A 21,085-nucleotide genomic window follows, 5' to 3' on the forward strand; every position below is an offset into this window, starting at 1 on the left:
AACAGAGTATCATGCTGTAAAGGGGCATCCAACAATTTAGCTTTAACATGATCAGGCAGATTTTGCTCCTTGAGCCAGGCTAATCACAGATCTAGTAACTGCGACCCTGCAAGAGGCCTCCAAGGAATCAAAACCACATTGCAAAGTATGCTTTCCAACCTGTTCTGCTGCATGCAATAATTCCTGTAATTCTTTATTTTCCACACAATCAGAAATCAACATCATTTTCTGTTTCAATAGGCCCATAACATGCTGTTGATATTTAAGCATATGAAACTGGCAGTTGAAGGCCCTAATTGCCAAGGTTGCAGATGTATAAACCTTCTTTCCCCATCTATCCAGCGCCCTGGAATCTCTATCAGAGGGGGTAGGATTTTTGGCTGTAGAGGCCTTTACACCTTTGGGACCCTGTGAGATAGTTTCAGGATCAGCAGCAGGATTTTTGAATAGAAATTTGTGGGAGTCAGGAACCCTGTAATATCTGTCTGGCTTACTAGGAGCCGGAGGTAGGGAATCAGGAGCCATGCTCGATTCCGAAAACACATCATCAACAATGTCTAATACAGGAGGTATAGCCAAAGGCCTATGCTGAGGAAGAAGGAAATCCCTAAGCCTCTTTTTTGATTCAGAGAAATCCTGACTCTCCCAATGAAAATGTTCCCTTAAAGTATGCAAGGTTTCTCCAAAAGAATAATCCTCAGGAGGAGATGCAGATAGGATGGATTCTTCTGCATCTGAATCCTCATAGGGTGGCACAGAAAATTCCTCATCAGAAGAGGAATCGGAAGAAATAGAAACCGATCTGAAGATTCATATTCAGTGTTTTGCCTACGTCTCTTAGCAGGGGGGAGTTGGGAACCCCTGATCAAGGTAAGTAAGTCCTCAGCCATTTTGATCATCTGTTTTTTAGGCATAGGGGCCTAAGCACGTGGCTCATGCATCTTTTTTTTAGACTTAGAAGTTGTTTTTGAAGCGGACGTCGGTTTTATATAAAAATGCTGAGGCCTGAAAACACCCACAGAAGCCGGTGTCTGTTCAGCGGCTCCGGGCCCATCCGAGGGAGAGGCATTAGCAGGTTCAATACTCTGAGAATCTCACGGCATACTGTACTCCGTATATGCCTCAGTAGAGGCCGGCGAATCAAAAGTAGTGGGTATCAGGGGCTGCAAAAGCACCTCACTAGCTTAGAAGCTTCATCGGTTTTGGACCTAGACGGTCTCTTTCTTTTTCTTTGCGTTTTCTGTGAACTCCGGTAGTCGGATTGCTATCCAACAACATTTCAGGGTAATTAAACCTGGATCCAAAATATTTTGAAGCATAAATATACAGACGCTTAATAGTGCGTTGGTTACATCTAGCACAAAACCGACAGCAAGGCACGTTACTGATATGGGCCTAGGCAAGGAATACAGTACAAATGAAAATCCTTATGAGGTATTTGCTTCCCACAAGTAATGCAATTATTAACTTTTACTGACATCGGTACGGAGCAAGAAAAAGTTTCCCCAACGGGGTACTTGGCTTTAATTGAAGACTTTGGTTCTGAAACTCGAATGCGAAAATTTCAGGAGTCGGCCGACCGGCACTTGCGAAATGCTTGTGCTTCGGGCACCACGCGGCAAGAAAGACTGAATAAAATGGCGTCGGCTGCATGTTTTATACCCCTGACGTCATGGAAGAGGAGACCGCAACCGACGCAGGGCCCAAGACTTTGTTATTCAGGCCGACTGACGGCAACCTGCCAGCAGATTACCCAAATGTAATGACTGCAACAGTGAAACACGAAGAACATCTGTACTATGTTTTTAGTGTTTCACTGTTGCAGTCATTACATTTGGGTAGATTCCCAAACCTATGGTTGGGTGGAGGGAATTATACAGCATTAGGACCAGCTATAAGGCCCTGCAGGACAGCAGTGGAGAAAAGCCAGCTCTGGATTTAGAGAAAAGTGGTAAATGGTAATGTTTGGTGAAAGTATGAACTGAGCTCCAAGTAGCAGCTTCTGGAATGTCCCTGGTAGAAACACCTCTGAGAAAGGCTGTTGAAGTAGATGCAGCCCTGGTGGAATGGGATCTGATCCCCTGAGGGATAGTTTTTTCTATGGGGCATATAGCAGAAACGAATACAATGGCTTATCCATTTGGAAATGGTTTGCTTTGAAATAGCCTTTCCCTCTGCCCCTGCAGCAAATGTCACCAGCAGTTGTTCAGATTTTGAGATTTAGTCCTGTTGAAGTAAAATTCAAGTTGTCCGTGTACATCCAATGAATGCAGAATCCACTCCCCCTTGTTCTGTGGATTGGGAAAGAAAGCTGGCAAATGAATGGTCTGATTAAGAGCCACACTGGATACCACCTTAGGCATGAAGGATGGATTGGTCCTGAGAGATACCCTGTCCGCATGAAAAATGATGAAAGGCTCCACTGCCATAAGAGTCTGTAATTTGGAAATCCTTCTAGCTGAAGTGACTACTAAAAGGAAAGCAGTTTTCCAGGAGAGAAATTTTAAGTCTGCAGTAGCAGCTGGCTCGAAAGGAGGAAGAGTGAGTTTCTCCAATACAAAATTGAGGTCCCGGGCAGGGGTTGGAGCACTCCTGGGTGGTCTTTTTTGGCCCCTCCGAGATGATGCTTTAGCAGAGGAAGAAGGAAGAGGGGAGGTTCTGTGTTGTAATGAGCTGAAATGGCTGAAGCATGGATTTTTACGGAAGAAAAGGACAGGCCATTGTGAAGCATCTCAGTTAAGTATTGCAAAATCTGAGGAATGTTTGGTACTGTTGTGCTTATCCCTGGAGATTGATTCCAGGCACAGAATCTTTTCCATTTGTCAGCATAAGATTTTCTAGTACTAGGCCTTCTTGCCTCCAAAATAACATCCATCACTGGTTTGCTGAGGGATGCTAAGGGAGAATTTAGGTGATTAGCCATGCTGCAAGATTCAAAGTTTGGAGCTGTGTGTGCAGAGATTGGTTGTTCTGCTGAGACGGTAAGTAAGGTGTCTGAGGCAGGTGCCACGGTGGAAGGTGTTGACACACTGCGCAGGAGTGGGGACCAGTGTTGGCGAGGCCAGTCTGGAGCAATTAAAATCATTTTTGGTTTGTCCTGTTTGACTTTTAGCAGAACTTTGGAGAGCAGAGGGGGAAAGGCAGACTGAAGGACAGAGCATCCACTTTCCAGGCTTTTTTGTGATGAGCTCTTGTGCAAAATTTGTCTACCTGATAGATCTTTTTGCCTCACCCCAGAACTATGTCTGGGCTCCCCCATTTGCGTGCCAATATGTTGAAAATCTGTGGTTCCAGTCTCCATTCATGAGGGTCCATTAGATTTATGCTTAGTTCGTCTGCCAGAGTATTCACCTTTCCTGGCAGGAATTGAGCTTGTAGTCGTACTTGATAGGTCAAGGCCGTGTTCCACAATGCCATGGCTAGTCTGCAAAGGGGGTAGGAGTGTGTACCTCCCTGCTTGTTTATGTACCAAATAACCGTGGTGTTGTCCGTCTATCAGTAATTGTCCTGGATGAAGATAGTCCTTGAAGGCTGCCAGTGCATTCTGTACAGCTAGCATTTCTTTTTGATTGATATGAAGGTGAATTTGATTTGGGCTCCATTTGCCCTGAGTGCACTTCCCTGCCAGATGAGCCCCCCAAGCATAGTCTGATGCATCTGTAGTTAGGGTTTGGGTGGCAGGGGGTGGTGTGAATGACAGTCCCTTGTTTTGGTGGCAGGACTCTGCCCACCATAGGAACTCTAGCTTCAGGCAAGGTATGATAGGAATCATTGTTTCCAGGCTGTGACACTGTTGACTCCATAAATCTTTTAAGTACCACTGAAGTTTCCTCATATGCAGTCTTGCATATGGAATTAGAAGAATGCAGGAGGCCATGAACCCCAAGGCTTGCAGAATTTGTCTGGCAGATAGCAGATTTTTTGCGGTCACCAGTTTGAAGTAAGTCACCAAATGAATTTGCTTTTCTGGCGTAAGGAAAGCCATCTGGGCAATTGTATTCAACCTTGCATCCAGAAATGTAATTTTTTGAGAAGGTACCAGTTGTGATTTCTTTTCATTTATAGTGTACCCTAGACAAGTTAGACCCCTTTTTACAAACGCCAGATGTTTGAGAAGAATGTCTAATTCAGGCAGAAAACAGGGACAATCGTCCAGGTATGGATATATATTTGAATATTTCTTTGCCTGCAAAATGCAATTACTGGAGCCAGGCACTTTGTAAAGACCCTGGGTGCAGTAGATAAGCCAAAGGGCATTGCAGAGAACTGGTAATGCAAGTAGCATGCTTTGAAGCGGAGGTATCTTCTGCAATATTCCCTGATTCGGATATGCCGGTAAGCCTCTTTTAAATCTAGAGTTACCAACCAGGCATCTTTGCCTAGCATAGGAAGTAACTGGTGAAGAGTCAGCATCTCGAATTTTGGAATGTCCAGAAAGGTGTTTAGAATAGATAGGTCCAGAATTGGATGCCATGATTTGTCTTTTCTGGGTACCGGGAAAAGTCTTGAATAAAAATCTTGTCCCTTTTCCTCTTATGGTACTGGTTGAATAGCCCTCATGCTCATGAGGGGGAAGTACTTGTTTCTGGGCCTCTGCCCACTGATTTGGGGGCAGGTCTGGCCATCCGTTTGGAATTGGCAACATGTGGAAATGAAATCTGTATCCCTGGGATACTATATTTAAAACTCATTTGTCCTGGGTTATAAGTTGCCAGTTTCTTGCATGAAGAGAGAGTTTTCCCCACAAAGGGGCGGCTAAAAGATAAGTGCTTGGTAAGTGTAAAGGGAAGTCATTGAGACTGCTTACCGTAGGGAGGTGTCTTGTTTCCAGATTTGGAAGAGGAGGCACCCCATTGTTTTGTTCTGAAAGTCCCTTGGGACTAAAATCTGGTGCCTTTGGAATGCCTGAGTTTGACTTAAGTGGTTCTCAAAGGAACTGGAAAGGACCAGTTCTTAGTAGGCTAGTGCCTACAAAATCTTGGAGGTTGCACTTGTAAGAAATCTTTCACAGTTTGCATAGATTTTAGCTATAAATTTAGCTTCATCTTCCACCTTTTTTAGAACTTCTTCAGCCTTATTACCAAAGAGACGGTCCTGTTGTAAAGGCAGCATCCAACAATTTTGCTTTAACATGATCAGGCAGATTGTGCTCTTTGAGCCAAGCATGCCTTCTTAGCACAGACCCTGTTACAGCAGCCCTGAAAGAGGCCTCCAAAGAATCAAAACCACATTGCAAAGTATGTTTTCCAACTTGTTCAGGTTAATGCAATAGATCCTGTAAATCTTTATTTTCCCCACAGTCAGGAATTAACATCATTTTCTGTTTAAGCAGTCCCATGATATGCTGTTGATATTTAAGCATATGAAATTGACAGTTTAAAGCCCTGATTGCCAAGGTTGCAGAAGTGTAAATCTTCTTACCCAATCTATCCAGCGCCCTGGAATCTCTATCAGAAGGGGTAGGATTTTTAGCAGTAGAAGTCTTAATGCCTTTGGGACCCTGAGAAATGGTTTTAGGATCCGCAACAGGATTTTTGAAAAGAAATTTGTGGGAGTCAGGAACACTGTAGTAGCTGTCTGGCTTACAAGGAGCCGGAGGCAGAGAATCAGGAGCCACACTAGATTCTGAAAAAACATCTATCAACAATGTCTAGAACAGGAAGTATAGCCAAAGACCTATGCTGAGGAAGAAGAAGAAAATCCCTAAATCTCTTTTAGATTCAGAAAAATCATGACTTTCCCAGTGGAAATGTTCCCTTAAGGTATGCAAAGTTTCCCCCAAAAAAAATCCTCAGGGGGATAAGCAGAAGGAATGGAATCTTCTGCATCAGAGTCCTCATAAGTAGGTATAGACAATTCCTGTTCATTAGAAGAATCAGAAGAAATAGAATCCTGTTCTAAGAGGCCTAGGCAAGATATTGACTATGAATCTTCTGAAGGGGGGGGGGTTGACTACCCCTGATCAGAGTAATTAAATCTTCAGCCATTTTGATAATTTGTTTCTTAGGCATAGGGGCCTGCATATGTGGCCTAGGCATCGGTTTTTTAGACATAGGTCGAGATTTTGGCCTTGGTTTTGAAGATGGCGTCAGTCTAATATACAAATCTGTAGGCCTGAAAACACCCTCAAAAGCCAGTGCCTGCACAGCAGCTCCGGATCCATCCAAGGTAGAGACATCCGCTGGTTCCATAATTGAAGCATCTTGCAGCATACCAGACTCTGAATGGGTCTCAGTAGAGGCCTCAGAATCAGAATTAGTGGGTATCGGGGCTGCAAAAGCGCCTCACTGAGTACCGGCGAACTGGCGACTGGCTTAAGAGAAGTGTCATCAGCAGTTTTGGACCTCAGCAGCCTGTCTCTGTCTTTTTCTTTCATTTTGTAGGTATTCTGGTAGTCGGATTGCTAACCGAAGACATTTCTGGATAATTAAAACGTGAGCCAAAATATTTAGAAACAAAAATGTACCGACATTTAATAGTGCTTTAATTAAATAAAGCACAGAACTGACAGCAAGGTACGTCGTGGTCAGGGACTAGGCAAGGAATACAATACAAATGGAAATCCTTATGAGGTATTTGCTTCCCACAAGTAATGCAATCATTAACTTTTATTGACATCGGTAAGGAGCAAGAAAAAGTTTCCCCAACTGGGTACTCAGCTTTTTAGGTGAAGACTTCGGATCTGAAACTCGAAAACGAAAATTTCAGGAGTCGGCCGACCGGCACTTGCAAACTGCTTCTGCTTCGGGCACTGCACGGCAAGAAAGACTAATGCAATGGCGTCGGCTGCATGTTTTATACCCCCAACGACCTGACGTCACGGAAGAAGGGACAGCAAAAGACGCAGGACCCAAGACTTTGTTAATCAGGCCGACTGAGGGCAACCTGCCAGCAGATTACTCAAATGTAATGACTGCAACAGTGAAACACGAAGAACATCTGCCAAGAACCACTGAAAATTCTCTCCCAGATCCCTGAAAAAAAACAAAAGTTCAACATACTTCATCGAACATTTAAAACTTCAGTGTGTAAAGCACAAAATATAACTACACGTGTCCCATTGTTTGGTACAGGATCCCATGTGCCAGCCACTGCACATGCATACCTGTGGATATAGCACAGACCTATTAAAATGTGAAAGGTTAGGACCATTCCCGCCTCTCTTAGCAGGGCACACTTGTACCCCAGGGTGTCATTCTATAATGTCTAAATAAATGGCGCAGTGCTGAAAGATACAGTAGGTTTACAAAGAGAAAAATTAACTTACCACAATCCACAACAGAACCCAGAAGAAAGCATGGAAACAATTTGTGATTACTCTGCCGAGCATGACGATGAGCAAGACGTACAGCCTTTTCCACAACTAGCAGCTTGGGATTTCTGTGCAATAACAGAAAACAGTAACTTCAGAGGTAGTAAGAACACAAAGACTTCTAATATTCAGAGTAGAAGTAGAATTACAATTAACAGGTTTTGTCAGGAGTACAATGCTGTAACCACCACAGAGACTAGCTAGGAATCTAAATACTGGTCTTTTAGCCTCCTTTTCTCTAGGAGCACCTTAGTATTTTGTAGAAATCAGAAATGCAAATATTGAAAAACAGTAAACATGTTCAACAAGAAGGCGCATTTCTTATCGTCAGAGTAAATGGGTAGCCAGGTTGTTCTAAGGACCCCTTTCAGCTATAACACAGCCCTCAAGGCACGCACACACACACACACACACAAAAAAAAAAAAAAAAAAATACACAGTGACATTTAGCATGGAATATAAGTGGCTGCTAACATACAAGTGACTGATAACAATTTGGTTAATTTAATACAGCCAAATAATTTTCTTAAGAAGGCTTAAATAAGAATCTTCAAAAGGATCATTCCAGACATTGCTGCATTTGGATAACAAAAAGAACGTTAAAGTTAAATTAACATTAAGTCAATAAATGCAACACAAATCAGATTCAGATATGAACTGCAATCCTTAACCATCATTCCAAAACCACAGTTTAAAGATAAATTATTCTACTTAGCTGTGGCTACTTAACTGAAGTATCTTTCTCTCTCTCGCTCTCCATACACTCTTTTAGGAATAAGAAACCTCTAAGAGCAGATATATGCTGTATTTAAGTGACCAACATATGTAGGCTATCCATAGAAAAAGCTTAATGTTAAGGCCAGAATTCGGAAGTACTGTTTGTGAACTCATCGGATTATATTCATTTAAAGACAGTTGGGCTCATATCTACCGAAAGAGATAAAGATCCACAGTTAATTGTTTTTCTGAGAGTATTCTTGCTTTTGCTGGAATTAAGAGCTACTACCAAGAGTATATTACAGTTTTAAACCAACATCCGAGGACTTTCAAGATGGCTGCACACTGATCAAAAGTTTAACTTCAGCTCTCCCAATGTGGAAATAGAAACAATGAAACTGCAACCAGAGATGTTATCAATCTGAGTAAAATTCAGTTACTGGCTAGTAAGTACACTGCCTGGATGCATGCTAAGAAGAAACAGAAAGCCTGAAAGAAAATGAATTCGAAAAGGTGGAGAAAACACTGACTGGTAAAAATCCTGCAGCTGTTCAGCAAAAAGTAGTTCAAGCTCCAGCTCCAGCTTTGGTGTAAAGACATGACTTCCAGTGCTCTGGAGTAAAAGTCAAATGTGCTCAGAGCCAATTAAAATAAACAAAACGCTGAAGGAGTAGATCAACTTAAATTACAAAAGACGTTATGAGAGAAGAAAGTGATAAACATCTGGTAGGTTTTTGAAAAATTATATGACGTCTTCCTGTTTGTTTCTTGCATTTACATGCATGCATACCACAGTTCAATTAACTATTTATTGTAATCAACTAGTCTTATTACTGTATTGTACTGTGTACAATAAATACACAAAGATAACGGTTTCAGTTAAAATGCTTTACTTTCACATTTTCTTTTCAGGTCTACATGCATGCAATACAGATGCTGTCAGCTCTCTATGGCAAATACCTAGAGCTTGTTTATTATACACAGTCATAGTTATACCAAAAGGTCTGATATTTCACAAAGTCTGATGTAAAACAGTTCTTTCCTTGCATAACAGTTTTTCTTTGTTCTTCTAATTTATGATTTGCCCTTGATTTAAGTTTGGTGGTCCACAGAAACTCAGTTATCTGAAAAGTGGCGTGCCAGCACTATCTGATGTTCCAGCTTTATATTGCTTGATGTTACATCTCTTTACTTTGTTGATGTCCTTCCAGCTGCCATCTGCGCAGTTATTATTACAGACTGTTTCGCAATAACATACTCCTTTACATGGATGCCAAAATTCTAACCAAGCCATATATGCCTGCCAGCACACTTACTATTTTTCTGCATTTTATACTACTTCTAAATTAACCCTTTATATTTCATATCATTCTTGCAGCTTTTTATTCAAGCTAATAATCATGCTAACAGTTTAAACGGAGACAGAATACTATTTTCTTTCAGTTTTGATTAACAAAATTTTAAAAGGAGAAGAGGTGGCAATATCATGGAGCTGTGGTGGCTGTAATACGTAAAGACTGCAAAAAAACTATCTGATCCAGCTTCATATAAGCCCATCTCAGTTCTAAACCAGGATTAGGATTATAAAGGTTAATAAGGATATATAAGTAGGGGTGTAGCCAGAAATTTACATTTTCTACTTGCATCTAATGTTGTTACCCTCACCACCCACTTATTTTAAAAAATGTACTCCGTTATATGCTTGCGGGTAGCATTCTGAGAGCAAAGGTCAACTTCAAATGCTACCAGTTATACCAGACAGAGATTCGTTTCACACAAGCATTCCTTATATATCTCTATAATGTAAATATTAGTTTACACAGTTTTAAACCTTCTGTGATTTTTTGAGTGTTGAAGTTTCCAAGAGATGCTAAGAAAAAAGTAAAGTACACATATGACTACAGTAATACAGCTGGCTACAACCTTGTATATGAGGGATCAGAGGCAAAAATCAAAGTGGGAGGGGTTCCTCTCTAACAAGCTATGTCTTAACAGAGTAAGCAGGCAGATATATCCTCTTTTCCCTTAGTTTCTTGTGTTATTATTTATAACCACTGGCAAAGAAAACAAGGGACTCAGAAATGTAAGGATATAATTGGCACCACACTCAACAGAAGGTGGCATTATTTGCAAATGATATTTGTACCCAATGGAACCAGAAAAGGATACCTCAGTGTTGTGGAATCTTCTGAGACAATTGATTAATTTTACAACTTGAAAAAAATATGGACGACAAAACAAAAGCTATAGCTATACATCATGTACCCACACATGAATTTGTCCAGTAATACCCATATTTATTGGGGCAAGATAAAATGAAGTATTTAGGAGTACAGACTAAAAAGGCTTTGGTTATGGCAAGTAAGGATATGTTAAAAGAGACTAAATAAAAGATGATAAAAAATTGAGAAACTGGAAGTTCTTGCCTATGGATATAGATAGCAAGATACAAGTAGTAAAAATGTCTTTACTCCCATTAGTTTTATACACAGGTCAGACATTTTTAATCAACCACGGGAGAAGTTGTGGACAGTAATTAATGGACTGAAGGATTTTATTTGTGAAGAGAAGATGGCAAGTGTCATGTGAGATAGGATGATCCTCCCAACAAAACAAGGAGATTTAGGATTACCTTATTTGAAGGGATATTTCAAAGATGCACAGTTAAGGCTCTTAAAACATAACACAAGCAGAAAGTTATGATGGAAAGCGAGGAGGATGAATTGGGGGAGTGTAATTCAAGAGGGATTTTGGATGCAGATCCTTAAGGAGAACAGTTGTACAGAATATTATACTCATAAAAGTAGCAGAAAGTATACTAAAATTAAGCCAACAAAGGAATGGAAAAAAGGAGATTCTGTTGATAGAGATGACTGCAATTAGGGGTACAGAGAATAGACAAGAGGGTGCTGGAATTTACTGGAGGAAGCTGGCAAAGGAACCTGGGTATTGGTAAAAAAATAAATTAGAAAAGGAAACAGTTTGATGGGAAGAAGCCAAGAACACACTTGGATTGCCTTTTCTATCAAGAGACTGATATGAGAATATAGACAAAAAGAAGGGATAGAGAAGTCCCAAGTGAAAGACATGCACTGGTTGAGTTTTTAACTGAATCTAAAACAGAAGCTGTCGCTAAAGGGATAATTAGTAGGGCATATACAAATATTGCAGGATAATTACAAGAATCAATCAGATGATGTCAAAAAAGACTGGGATGGGAAATTTGATACACAGTTCACAAAAAAAAATGAGAGGGCAAATGTACGATTCCCAAATATGCAAGAAATTCTAGAAAATTTAGGATTTTGCCAGGAAGTATTAGCACAGATACTTTATACCCCATTTTTCCTCAGGTAGATGATAAATGTTGGAGGTGTGATGCGGAAGAAACTAGTAACTGGGAACATACATTTTGGTAGTGTAATGAGTTGAGAGATTTAAAAAAAATTCCCTCCAAAGTACTCTATAAGGAATACAGGATAAGCAAACAAGTGTAACTAAGGAAATTATTATTTTTTTTTTTGAGCTGGGATATATGAATTGCCTAAACACAGCAAGGCCTTGTTTAAGTTCAATTCTTTTACTGCCAAAAAACAATTACTAGAAAATGGAAATCAAAGTTTAAACCAACTATGCCTGAAGTAGTGAATACTGTAACACAGATAAGAGAACAAGGAGTAGGGTCTTCGGAAAGGAAAAATAAATTACATAGATTAAAAAATGGAAATTGTGGGAACAATACACACAAGAAATGTTTTGGAGGAGGAATGAGGTCCAAGAGAAGACAAACTGAATCATTTATCTAATGTTGCTTGGATTATACATCACATATATTGTTACATATCCTATAAATGCAAGTATGAACTTAATATGGTTTGATTACTTTTATATGAATGTAAGTTTGCTCATGTCACAAGTGATAATTCAATAAAGTGTGTGTTTTTTTTTTTTAAGAAATAAGCTGACATCCAAGGGTCTTCTACAGCAGAGGTCAGCAATTTAAAGTTGAGCCATTTTTGAAAATCATATAGTAATCAAATACTGAAAGAGCCCAAGTAGAAGTAAACAGCAGCAAAATTGTGCATACTGATTTCTAACACAAACTGTTTCCTGATGTGAAAACATATCTTGTACAAGCTGCCAGGCATCCATATTTAACTTATCATAGTTAACATTGTATATTCAACTTTCCTTTTTAAGAGCTGCAGGCTTCTGTTTTGAAGTAACAGGTGGAGTTGAATACCTTTTAGCAGGGCTTTTAATCGCTTCAGAACCTTATGTATAGTAACACTAGCATTGTGTTCACAAGTTAATAAAGGTCTAGCCATAATCCTAAAATGCTTCTGAACCAGAGTTTTCAGAATCTGTATACTGAAGAAGTCATGAAGCTGAAAGGACTGAGGTGTTTTTAAGCACAGAACAGTAGTGAATAACATAATGGAGGCTTATTTGTATTGAGTGTTAATTTAATGTAGAAATGGATTCAGTCTAATAAGGTCTTTTTGCAAGGTATTTTTAATGGATGAACTAAGACCCTTCAAGAAGAAGCAGAGAAATGGTTAGCTGTCTTGTCTCCCTCAAGCCCAATAGGTTATTGGCAAGAAAATAATTTGGTATACCACTGACCTTTGTGAAGCACCATACTCACGAGGAGAAGTAAGGCAAAGTGCTTCTTGACACTCTGAATGACCTACTTTCTAGCTTCTTTTTGGATATGACCAATGGACCACAACCACATTCCATTTGCTTCAATTTTTCATAGTAACACTGAATGTGTGACAGCTTCAAATGCTCTCTCCACATCACTAAAGAGAATATACGCTACCAGACCCATGTGCACATGGCAGCTGATGGGTGTTTGCATTTATCATGTTATAAAAAGTCAAAGTTGTCTCTGTGCAAGTGGGCCACATTTGTTGATATAATGAAAGAATCTACTCAATTTTTTAAACATTCTAGCTAAGCAGCTTTGATTAGCAATAAATCCTGCAGAGTAGAGTATTACTGTAGCAAGCTTAAAATGTGTGTGGGAGGAGCTGAAAATGTAAATTATGGGCCTGGCTAATATTGGGGCAGCCATTTTAAGAAATCTGGAGAGAAAGATGCAGAGTTAGGGTTGGTTCAAGTCCTCCTCCCCAAAAGGAGATTTAAGTGGCAGAATTAATGGTGCCAACGTGAAAGAACAGGTTATCATGGAGCACTACTGAAACTATGTCTAGACTTTGTGAATAGAAGTAAATTTGGTTTGAAACTCAGAAACTAAAACTGGGGAGAGATGTCTTCACTGTAGGGAAACAAGTCAGCCATAAAGCTTAAATTGTTTAACAGCTTGCTGTGCAATCTTGAATGATCAGTGTAATTGTATTTGAGCTACAACATAAAACCTAAAGTTAAATAGAGAGGTTCTGAAGCCTCTAAAGATAAGTATTCTCTAAAAATACTATTAAAGTTATTTTTTATCAAAATATACATTTAAGAGTAATCTGAAGGGTTGGACCACGTTATATTTACATTTATGCTCCCCTCAGGGTAAGTGGAAATGGTCACAAACTACTGGAGAAATTACATTACACATATACATACATACACATTTTATATATATATATATATATATATATATATATATATATATATATATATATATATATATATATATATATATACACACACATACATACATACATACACACACACATTTATATATGTACGTGTGTGTGTGTGTGTGTGTGTGTGTGCGTGTGTGTATGTGTATATATATATATATATATATATATATATATATATATATATATATATACACATACACACACATATATATACACACATATATATACATATACACACACACAAAACATTTGATGAATTTAGGAAGGGAAATATGGTAATCTACTTTTCCAATAAGACTCTTTTTACTAACAGCTAATCAAAATGACTAAGTTTAATTCCTTACAGCTGGGAAAATGACCAGTTAGTTCTAGTTTGTGGACTCAAGATAGACATATACGTTAGAATTTAAAACATTCCTGAAGAAAACAGCTGTGGTAACAGCTGCAATAAGAGAGAGATGCAGATGTAACCACTTCCAACTGTTGTGTTGCATTTATCATAATAAAAGGCAATGCAGTTTCGTAAACATTTAGGCACTGCTTAATGGTTCATGATAGTTGTTCTGATGGACAAGTTTAAACAGACTTCTAACCTTTCTGTATAACCCATGCTGTCTGTGGACATCCAAATGGTGGAGAAACCCATTTTCTTACCTTCTTATTCTAAAGAGAGCTTCTACTTTCCAAAAAAGGTTTCTAAAATTGATTTTCTACTTGTATGTCAACTAATTAAAAACTTAAGAATGAACCCCCCACTAGCCTCCAGACTATTCAGAGATGCACTAACATACAACCTTAGTGATATTAACTGCTTATGTCCCCTCCTCCAAACCCCCAAAGTAGACTTCACCACAAAGACCATGCTTTCTCAGTCCTTAGTCCCAAACTGTGGGAATCGCCCTTATTCTTTTCATCCCTTTTTCAGATTTGCTGATCAGAAATAAAAGCACATTTTAAGACTGTAGGACAATGCAACTTCTCTCTCTCTGACCATATAACTTTTTCATACTCCTTCCCTTTAAGTACCTTGCTCAAACTGCACTTTTGATTGCGATTCTTTCAGTATGCCAACTCTGATTTCCACTCTGTATACAATGCATATACATACGTCCATGGTGGTGGTGCTGCGGTAGCGTTGTCACCTCACAGTAAGACGCTGTCCGGTTCGATTCTCAGCTTGAGCGTCTTCTGCGTGGTGACATGCGTGAATGGGCGTACCTTCGTTAAAGGTTGTGCGTCAGGGCTGGCAATTCGGCACGGAAAAATCAACTGCCAATCATTAGCGGCCCGGAGTTCCGCTGTGGTGACCCCTAACCGGGAAAAAGCCGAAAGACACAACATACAATGCATATACATACTGTTAATATCTATTGACTTTATACCCTCAAGTCAACTAGGATATGCAGTTTGCATATAATAAAATACATACAAATGACACTCACTCTGTATATCTTCTGTATCCTGGGTTAAGACAAACCGGTCCAAGATCAGTCCTCTAACTCAGTTAAAATCAATACAAAAATAGATACTGGCAGATGAAAAGAATGAGCCAGAGAAAATATGCAGATGCTCAAAGAACCCCTTTCCATATGGATGTTATGTAGGATATTTTATGCAACATATGTTGCAAAAAGAAAACAAAAAATAAGAAAAAAGAAAATAAAGCTCTAGCAAAATTGATAGCAAGCAGTAATGAAAATTCTTATTTAAAGAAAATACTGCTTATAATGGTGCAATGTCAATCTGAACTATAAGAATTCAAATCATAAGCATGAAAAATTCTTTTAAGGGAGTCCAAGGTAGCAAATGCACTTAACTGCTTAGCTGCGGATCTACAGGATGTGTAAATTTAATATGTGAAATTCGAAACAGACTGCTCTGATGCTGTAAAGTCTGAAATTGAGGGCAAGAAAAACAAATGCAAGCCTTCTATCAACAAGCAGAAGAAAGTATAGCTGTGCAACCATTACAATATATTATTTGAACAGAAGTAGTCATAACTATATGGCCAGTTTCCTGTCAAGGATATTAGATGTCCATCCCATCTGCAAACTTCAGGCTCCTTTCTCGCACACTGTTCATCCGCAAATAGTGCGACAATACAGGAGGATTTAAGAGGGATGTATGTGTGTACCAAAATTCAGAGCTTTTTTTTTTTGCCCTGAATAAGGAGGCAGAAGCCTGATGCTCCAAACTAAGTCATGTCATGTCAGTCCACAAGAACAGACAATCCCAAATAAAAAGAGGAAAGGTATTAAGCTGGGTTTGGATCACAGTAATAGTACTGCAATTGTTCTTAATGCAACAGTTTGTTTATGCAGCCCAAGTTTTGTTGGGGGGTAACAACATGGAACTTTCTAACAAAGGTGAAGCAGATTTCATATGGAACGGGGGAAGAGTTGCAGACAACAGAAAAAGGAGGGCTTGGAGTACCAGACTTTAAAATCAGTTTGCAAACTTGGAGTATTGTCAACATTTTTTATGGATAGGGGACATTACACCACAGTTTGGAAGGCGGGAATAATGGAGAAAGAATGGCAATTTGGGAGAAACAGGGGCATTACGGATAATCTTCACTACGGATTTCCAGTAGCCTTAGTTCTGAAGTGGACTAGAGAAACACAAAATTGTTCTTCAAACAATCTGGCAGAGGGAAGAATATAAATGGAACAGAGGGAGAAGAATAAGCTCATTTGAGGGAAATGGAGACAACTTCCTGGAGAGGAAACAGAACAAGGTGAAATACTGGTCTCCATTAATAGTGGGTGAGAATGTCTTGAAAGGAAAGCAGAGTGGAATACGACTTGTCAGGCAAGTTAAAATGTGAGTATCAGGGAGTGAATGGTAAGCCCAAGACATACCATGAAATGTAAAGGAAATAGAGGGGGGAGAGAGGGAAGAGAAACGTACAAGGGACTATTAAAGGTCAGGAAAATATTAGGAAAGGGGGAGAAAAGGCGCTGCAAGTTAGAACAGGCAGATATGAGTGGGAATGCATGCAAACAGCTAACCGGATATGTAGCCAAAGCACACAGGTTTAGAATCTTTGCATAGAAGTGACTTGGAATAAAGGAGGAATGCACTGGCAGACAGGTAAAATGGATGAAGGGTGTGTGCCTTGGTTACAAGTTTACACAAGGCCTGAATTGAACAATTCAGACAGGTACTGGAGAATCACAGAAGACCATGCTTTTGAAGGGTACTGTTCCCTAATATGGTACAAACTAGAAAATCTATTCCATTTGACTTAACATTTAATATTTCTTAGAAGCATATTTTCCTTGCATGCAACTGGTGTTTAAAGGAAGCCTTATTAAAAAAGGTGCTTAGGTGGGATAAACACACTTCCATAGAGTTAGTTGGAGATTAAGATTGTTGGGGTACATGATGGATTCATCTGTCCTTTGTGAGAAAATCCAAAATGAGGAAAACTAGATAACTTGGTAACCAACTCTGGCCAGATATATGAGAAGGGAGAACTAATGCTGTCTGGGCCAAAAGGGAGCTACCCATAAGCATCTTTGGCAAGTCCTTCTTGAACTTTAGACTATGGATATCGGAGGGAAAAAGGGGGGGGGGGTAAGAATAAAGGAACATCCCGGTCCAAGGCACAGAGCATGCCTCTGTTTTCCAGGCCTTTTTGGCAAGATGTCCTGAAACAGAACCATGTGTTGTCTACTGAGATAGAAGACAAACATACCTACTTAGGGAGCTCCTCCAAAAGATGAACAAGCTCTTAGAAGACCTTCGACTGTAGCATTTACTTATGAGGGTCTATCCTGGGTATGCATTACGGACTCTGCTACTGTTTTTTCAGACCAAAAGAAAAATAAGTTGCTGGAAGAGTTGGAATCTGCTGAAGTACCACTTCCCAAGCAAATATTGCTAGATTGCAAAGGGGTTAAGACTTCAGCTTCCTATGCTTGTAAACTGTAATGGGTCCAGATGTCCACAACTAATTTAGAGAATGTGATTAATAAAAGCTCTCAAAGTATTTCCTTAATAAATTTGTATCTGCATCTGAAATGAGACTCTCAGATGCCCATGACCCAATCACCTTGAGTCACCACTCCCAAACTAATTGAAGATTCTGGTGTGATTGACTGAAGGAGTTAAGGTAAAAGACCTGGATTCATTAGGCTACTTTTCCCCACATCACTCTTTTCGGCTTCCCCCTTTTCCTCCCTGGCCCCATCAGCCAATCTTTCCCTCTGCAAAAAAAGAAGTTATGTACTCACCATAATGTTCCATCTGTGTTGTCGATCTTCATTCATCCATGACCTATGGGAGTCTGTTCCGAGTCTCAGAACTGGCTCCGCTCTTACAACAGCTCGGCCAACCCAAAAACTCTTGAGCCAAGTACCTACCCAGAATGCCACCCTCTAAATTACCTCAGATAGAATTTGCAGCTATAATACAAGATTACGAAGAGGAAGTACTATAACCATTGAAGAGGTCATGTCTAAGGTTATATATGAGGACTAAGGTCAGTTCCTCAAAAAGAGTCAGAGAGGGGGAAGGAGTGTGTGGTAGTCAAGGATAAATGAAGATAGACAACACAGATGGAACGCTATGGTGAATACATAACTTCTTTATCTGATGTTGTCAATCTTCATTTATCCTTCACCTATGGGACAGAGTCCCCAGCTACCTTCTATCTTGGGAGCCCTTATGGAAGGATATTCCTAAGCACCATAGAACCAAATTAAGCTCTAACCCTGGAGACCAGATCCACTTTGTAATGAGCAATAAAGGTATGTAGAAAGGCCCACGTTGCGGCTGCACAAACATCATCCATAGAAGCCTTGGAATTAAAAAACAGCCGACGTGGCTATAGCTCTCGTTGAGTGTGCTCTGAGGATGCCGATTTGAGGATTTTACTGTTTTAGACAAAGGTAATGCATTCTATTGACCGCCTAGACAGCATAACCTTTGAAAGTGATTTACCCATTGAAGGACCTGAAAAGGAAACAAATAACTGGTTGAACTTTCGGAAATCTTTCATTCTGTCGAGATAAAAACGTAGTTTTCTGTTAACATCCAATAAATGTAAGCAGCATTCCCCCTTACTGGAAAAATTAGGGAAAAATACAGGCAATTCGAAGGATTAATGTTATTTTCAGATACAAACTTTGGAAGAAAGGATGGATTACTTCTTAGAGATGGGTCTATATTTATAATCTCGAAGTCTGACAATATCGAATAAGATACTGTCGACACAAGATTACCGAAAGCGCATTACATCAAATGTTTAAACGGAAAATCTCCTTAGGGGGAGATTTCCATTTACTTCAATGTAGTGCATTCTCGGAGTTGGTATATTTAAGTAGCAGGTGGTGTGGGGGGGTTGCAGGGGGGCTTGCCCCCTGCATACACTTGTTAGTTTTTTTTTTTTTTCTTGTAGGGATATTTTTATTTAATTTCGATTTGAGTTAGATGCATAAAGTTCATTCTTTATGCATTCAAACTTTTAAACAGTCGCGCTTATAATATAGACCCCTTAGAGATACCCTGTCTTTATGAAAACTCAAATATGGAGGTTTTGAAGGCAACGCCTGAATCTCTGGAATCCTCCTAGCAGACATAATGGCTATTAAGAAAATGGTCTTTCATGAAAGAAATTCACAAGTAGCAGTTTGCTTAAAGGGAAACTGGACCAGGGACAGCAGAACCATAGTAAGATCCCAAGGAATGAGGGGTTACCTATAAGGAGGCTTTAACCTTAAAGTTCCCATTATAAAAACCTTGCACAGTCTATGTGAAGTTAAAGGTTGTCCTTCAAACCCGTTATGGAAATTAGACATAGCAGCAAGCTGAACTCTGATAGTAGAAGCAGCTCCTTGTTCAAAGAATGTAGATAAAAATTGCAAAATCTCTTCCATGGATGTCAAGAAAGGATCAAGTTTATTTTTGTATACCCCCAAGGAAAATCTTTTCCATTTGCTGAGGTAGTCTCTCCTTGCAGAGAGTTTATGGGAAGCTAAACAACATCTTTCGAACTGAGGAAGATATTTATTTCACCTGGCAATGAATGGAACTGGAGTAACCATGCTGTAAGCTTGAGGTTTTCAGAGTGGGGTGAACTAGTCCCAGAAGATAGGACAGGAGATCTGGAACTGGGTCCATACTTCATGGACGTTGAAGTAGGTAAGGCCAAAGAAAGGGGAACCAAATTTGTCAAGGCCAAAATGAGGCTATGAGGATGACACTGCTCTTCAACTTTATGGCTTGCTTCAAGAAAATGGGCATCACAGGAATGTGTGAAAGACAGAGTTGTCCCGAGGGCCAACCGTGAAGGACAGCATCTCTTGGGGACTTCCACAGAGAGGGAATTAGGGCGAAGTAGATGCTGCTCTTGTTGTTCTGGGGGAGGCAAATAGATCGCTGCAAGGCTTTCCCCAGTGACAGAAAATCTCCTTTGCTACTCTGGAATTCAGAGACCACTCATGAGCCAGGAGGATGCATCTGCTCAGTTTGTCTGCTATCACGGTGGAGCTCCCCGCTATGTGCGTTGCTGCCAGAAAGTGGCTCAAAGGTATCACCCATTGCCACACTCTGAGGGGGTAAGACTTGGTTCCACCTTGCTTGCTAATGTACCAGACCACTGACATGTTGTCTGACTATCTCAACTGTTCCTAGAGGGAGGACAGTTTTAAAGGCTTGCAATGCTAAGAGCACTGCCATCAGTTCCAGGACACTGATATGCAGATTGGCCTCTACTGGGGACCAAGTGCCTTGGACAATCCTTCCATGAAAATGCCCCCCCCCTACCCGATCTGGGAGGCATCAGTGGTCACTATGGCCTGGGGATGTGATGAAACAAATGATGGCCCAAAAGAATTTCCTTTGATTCCATCCACCAAGATAAATGCTTCATGCAACAATTTTCGGATGTGATGAGACAGAGGATGAGTGAAGATGGACCATTGGGAGGACAGAACCCACTGTAGGATTCTCATCTTGCCAGCGGTACTAATGTGATGGCCGTCGCCATGGATCCCAGTGCCTGTAAAACTAGTGATGCGGGAACATTGTCATTGGAGAGAATGAGGTGAACCTTTGATCTTATTTTTTGTAATCTACGAGCAGAAAGGGAAGCTATGTAAGAGGTAATATTGAGGCAGGTTCCTATGAATTCCAATTGGTGGGTTGGACTTAATTGAGATTTGGCGAGATGCACAGTTATACCTACACGAGATAAAGTACATAGGGTGATATCTGGGGCGGTAAGCAGCCAGTCATCCAGATATGGAAACACTAAATCCGTGCAGTCCGTGGTGAGCTGCTATTGCTGCCATACATCCAGGAGGCTGTGGTGAGACCGAAGGACAGAGCTCAGAACTGTTGACAACTGGTTCCCAGCCAGAAGTGGAAGAACCTCCTGGACTGCTTGTCCATTTTTATGTCGTAATACACTTCCTGGAGGTCTACAGAGCAAATCCAATCATCT

General features: G+C 40.1%; 1 protein-coding gene across 1 annotated transcript in view; it reads right to left on the bottom strand.

The window, feature by feature from the left end:
* The window catches only part of STIL (STIL centriolar assembly protein), a 1,728,658-nt gene that overhangs the window by 1,625,810 nt on the left and 81,763 nt on the right, over positions 1–21,085 (bottom strand). Inside the window, exon 4 of the mRNA XM_044085829.1 lies at positions 7,268–7,380. Within this exon, the coding sequence (XP_043941764.1) occupies positions 7,268–7,380 (113 nt within the window). The remainder of the gene's footprint in view (positions 1–7,267; positions 7,381–21,085) is intronic.

Source organism: Protopterus annectens, chromosome 10.part0 (genome assembly GCF_019279795.1).
Source record: "Protopterus annectens isolate FY-2018-M chromosome 10.part0, PAN1.0, whole genome shotgun sequence".
Lineage (NCBI taxonomy): Eukaryota > Metazoa > Chordata > Ceratodontiformes > Protopteridae > Protopterus > Protopterus annectens.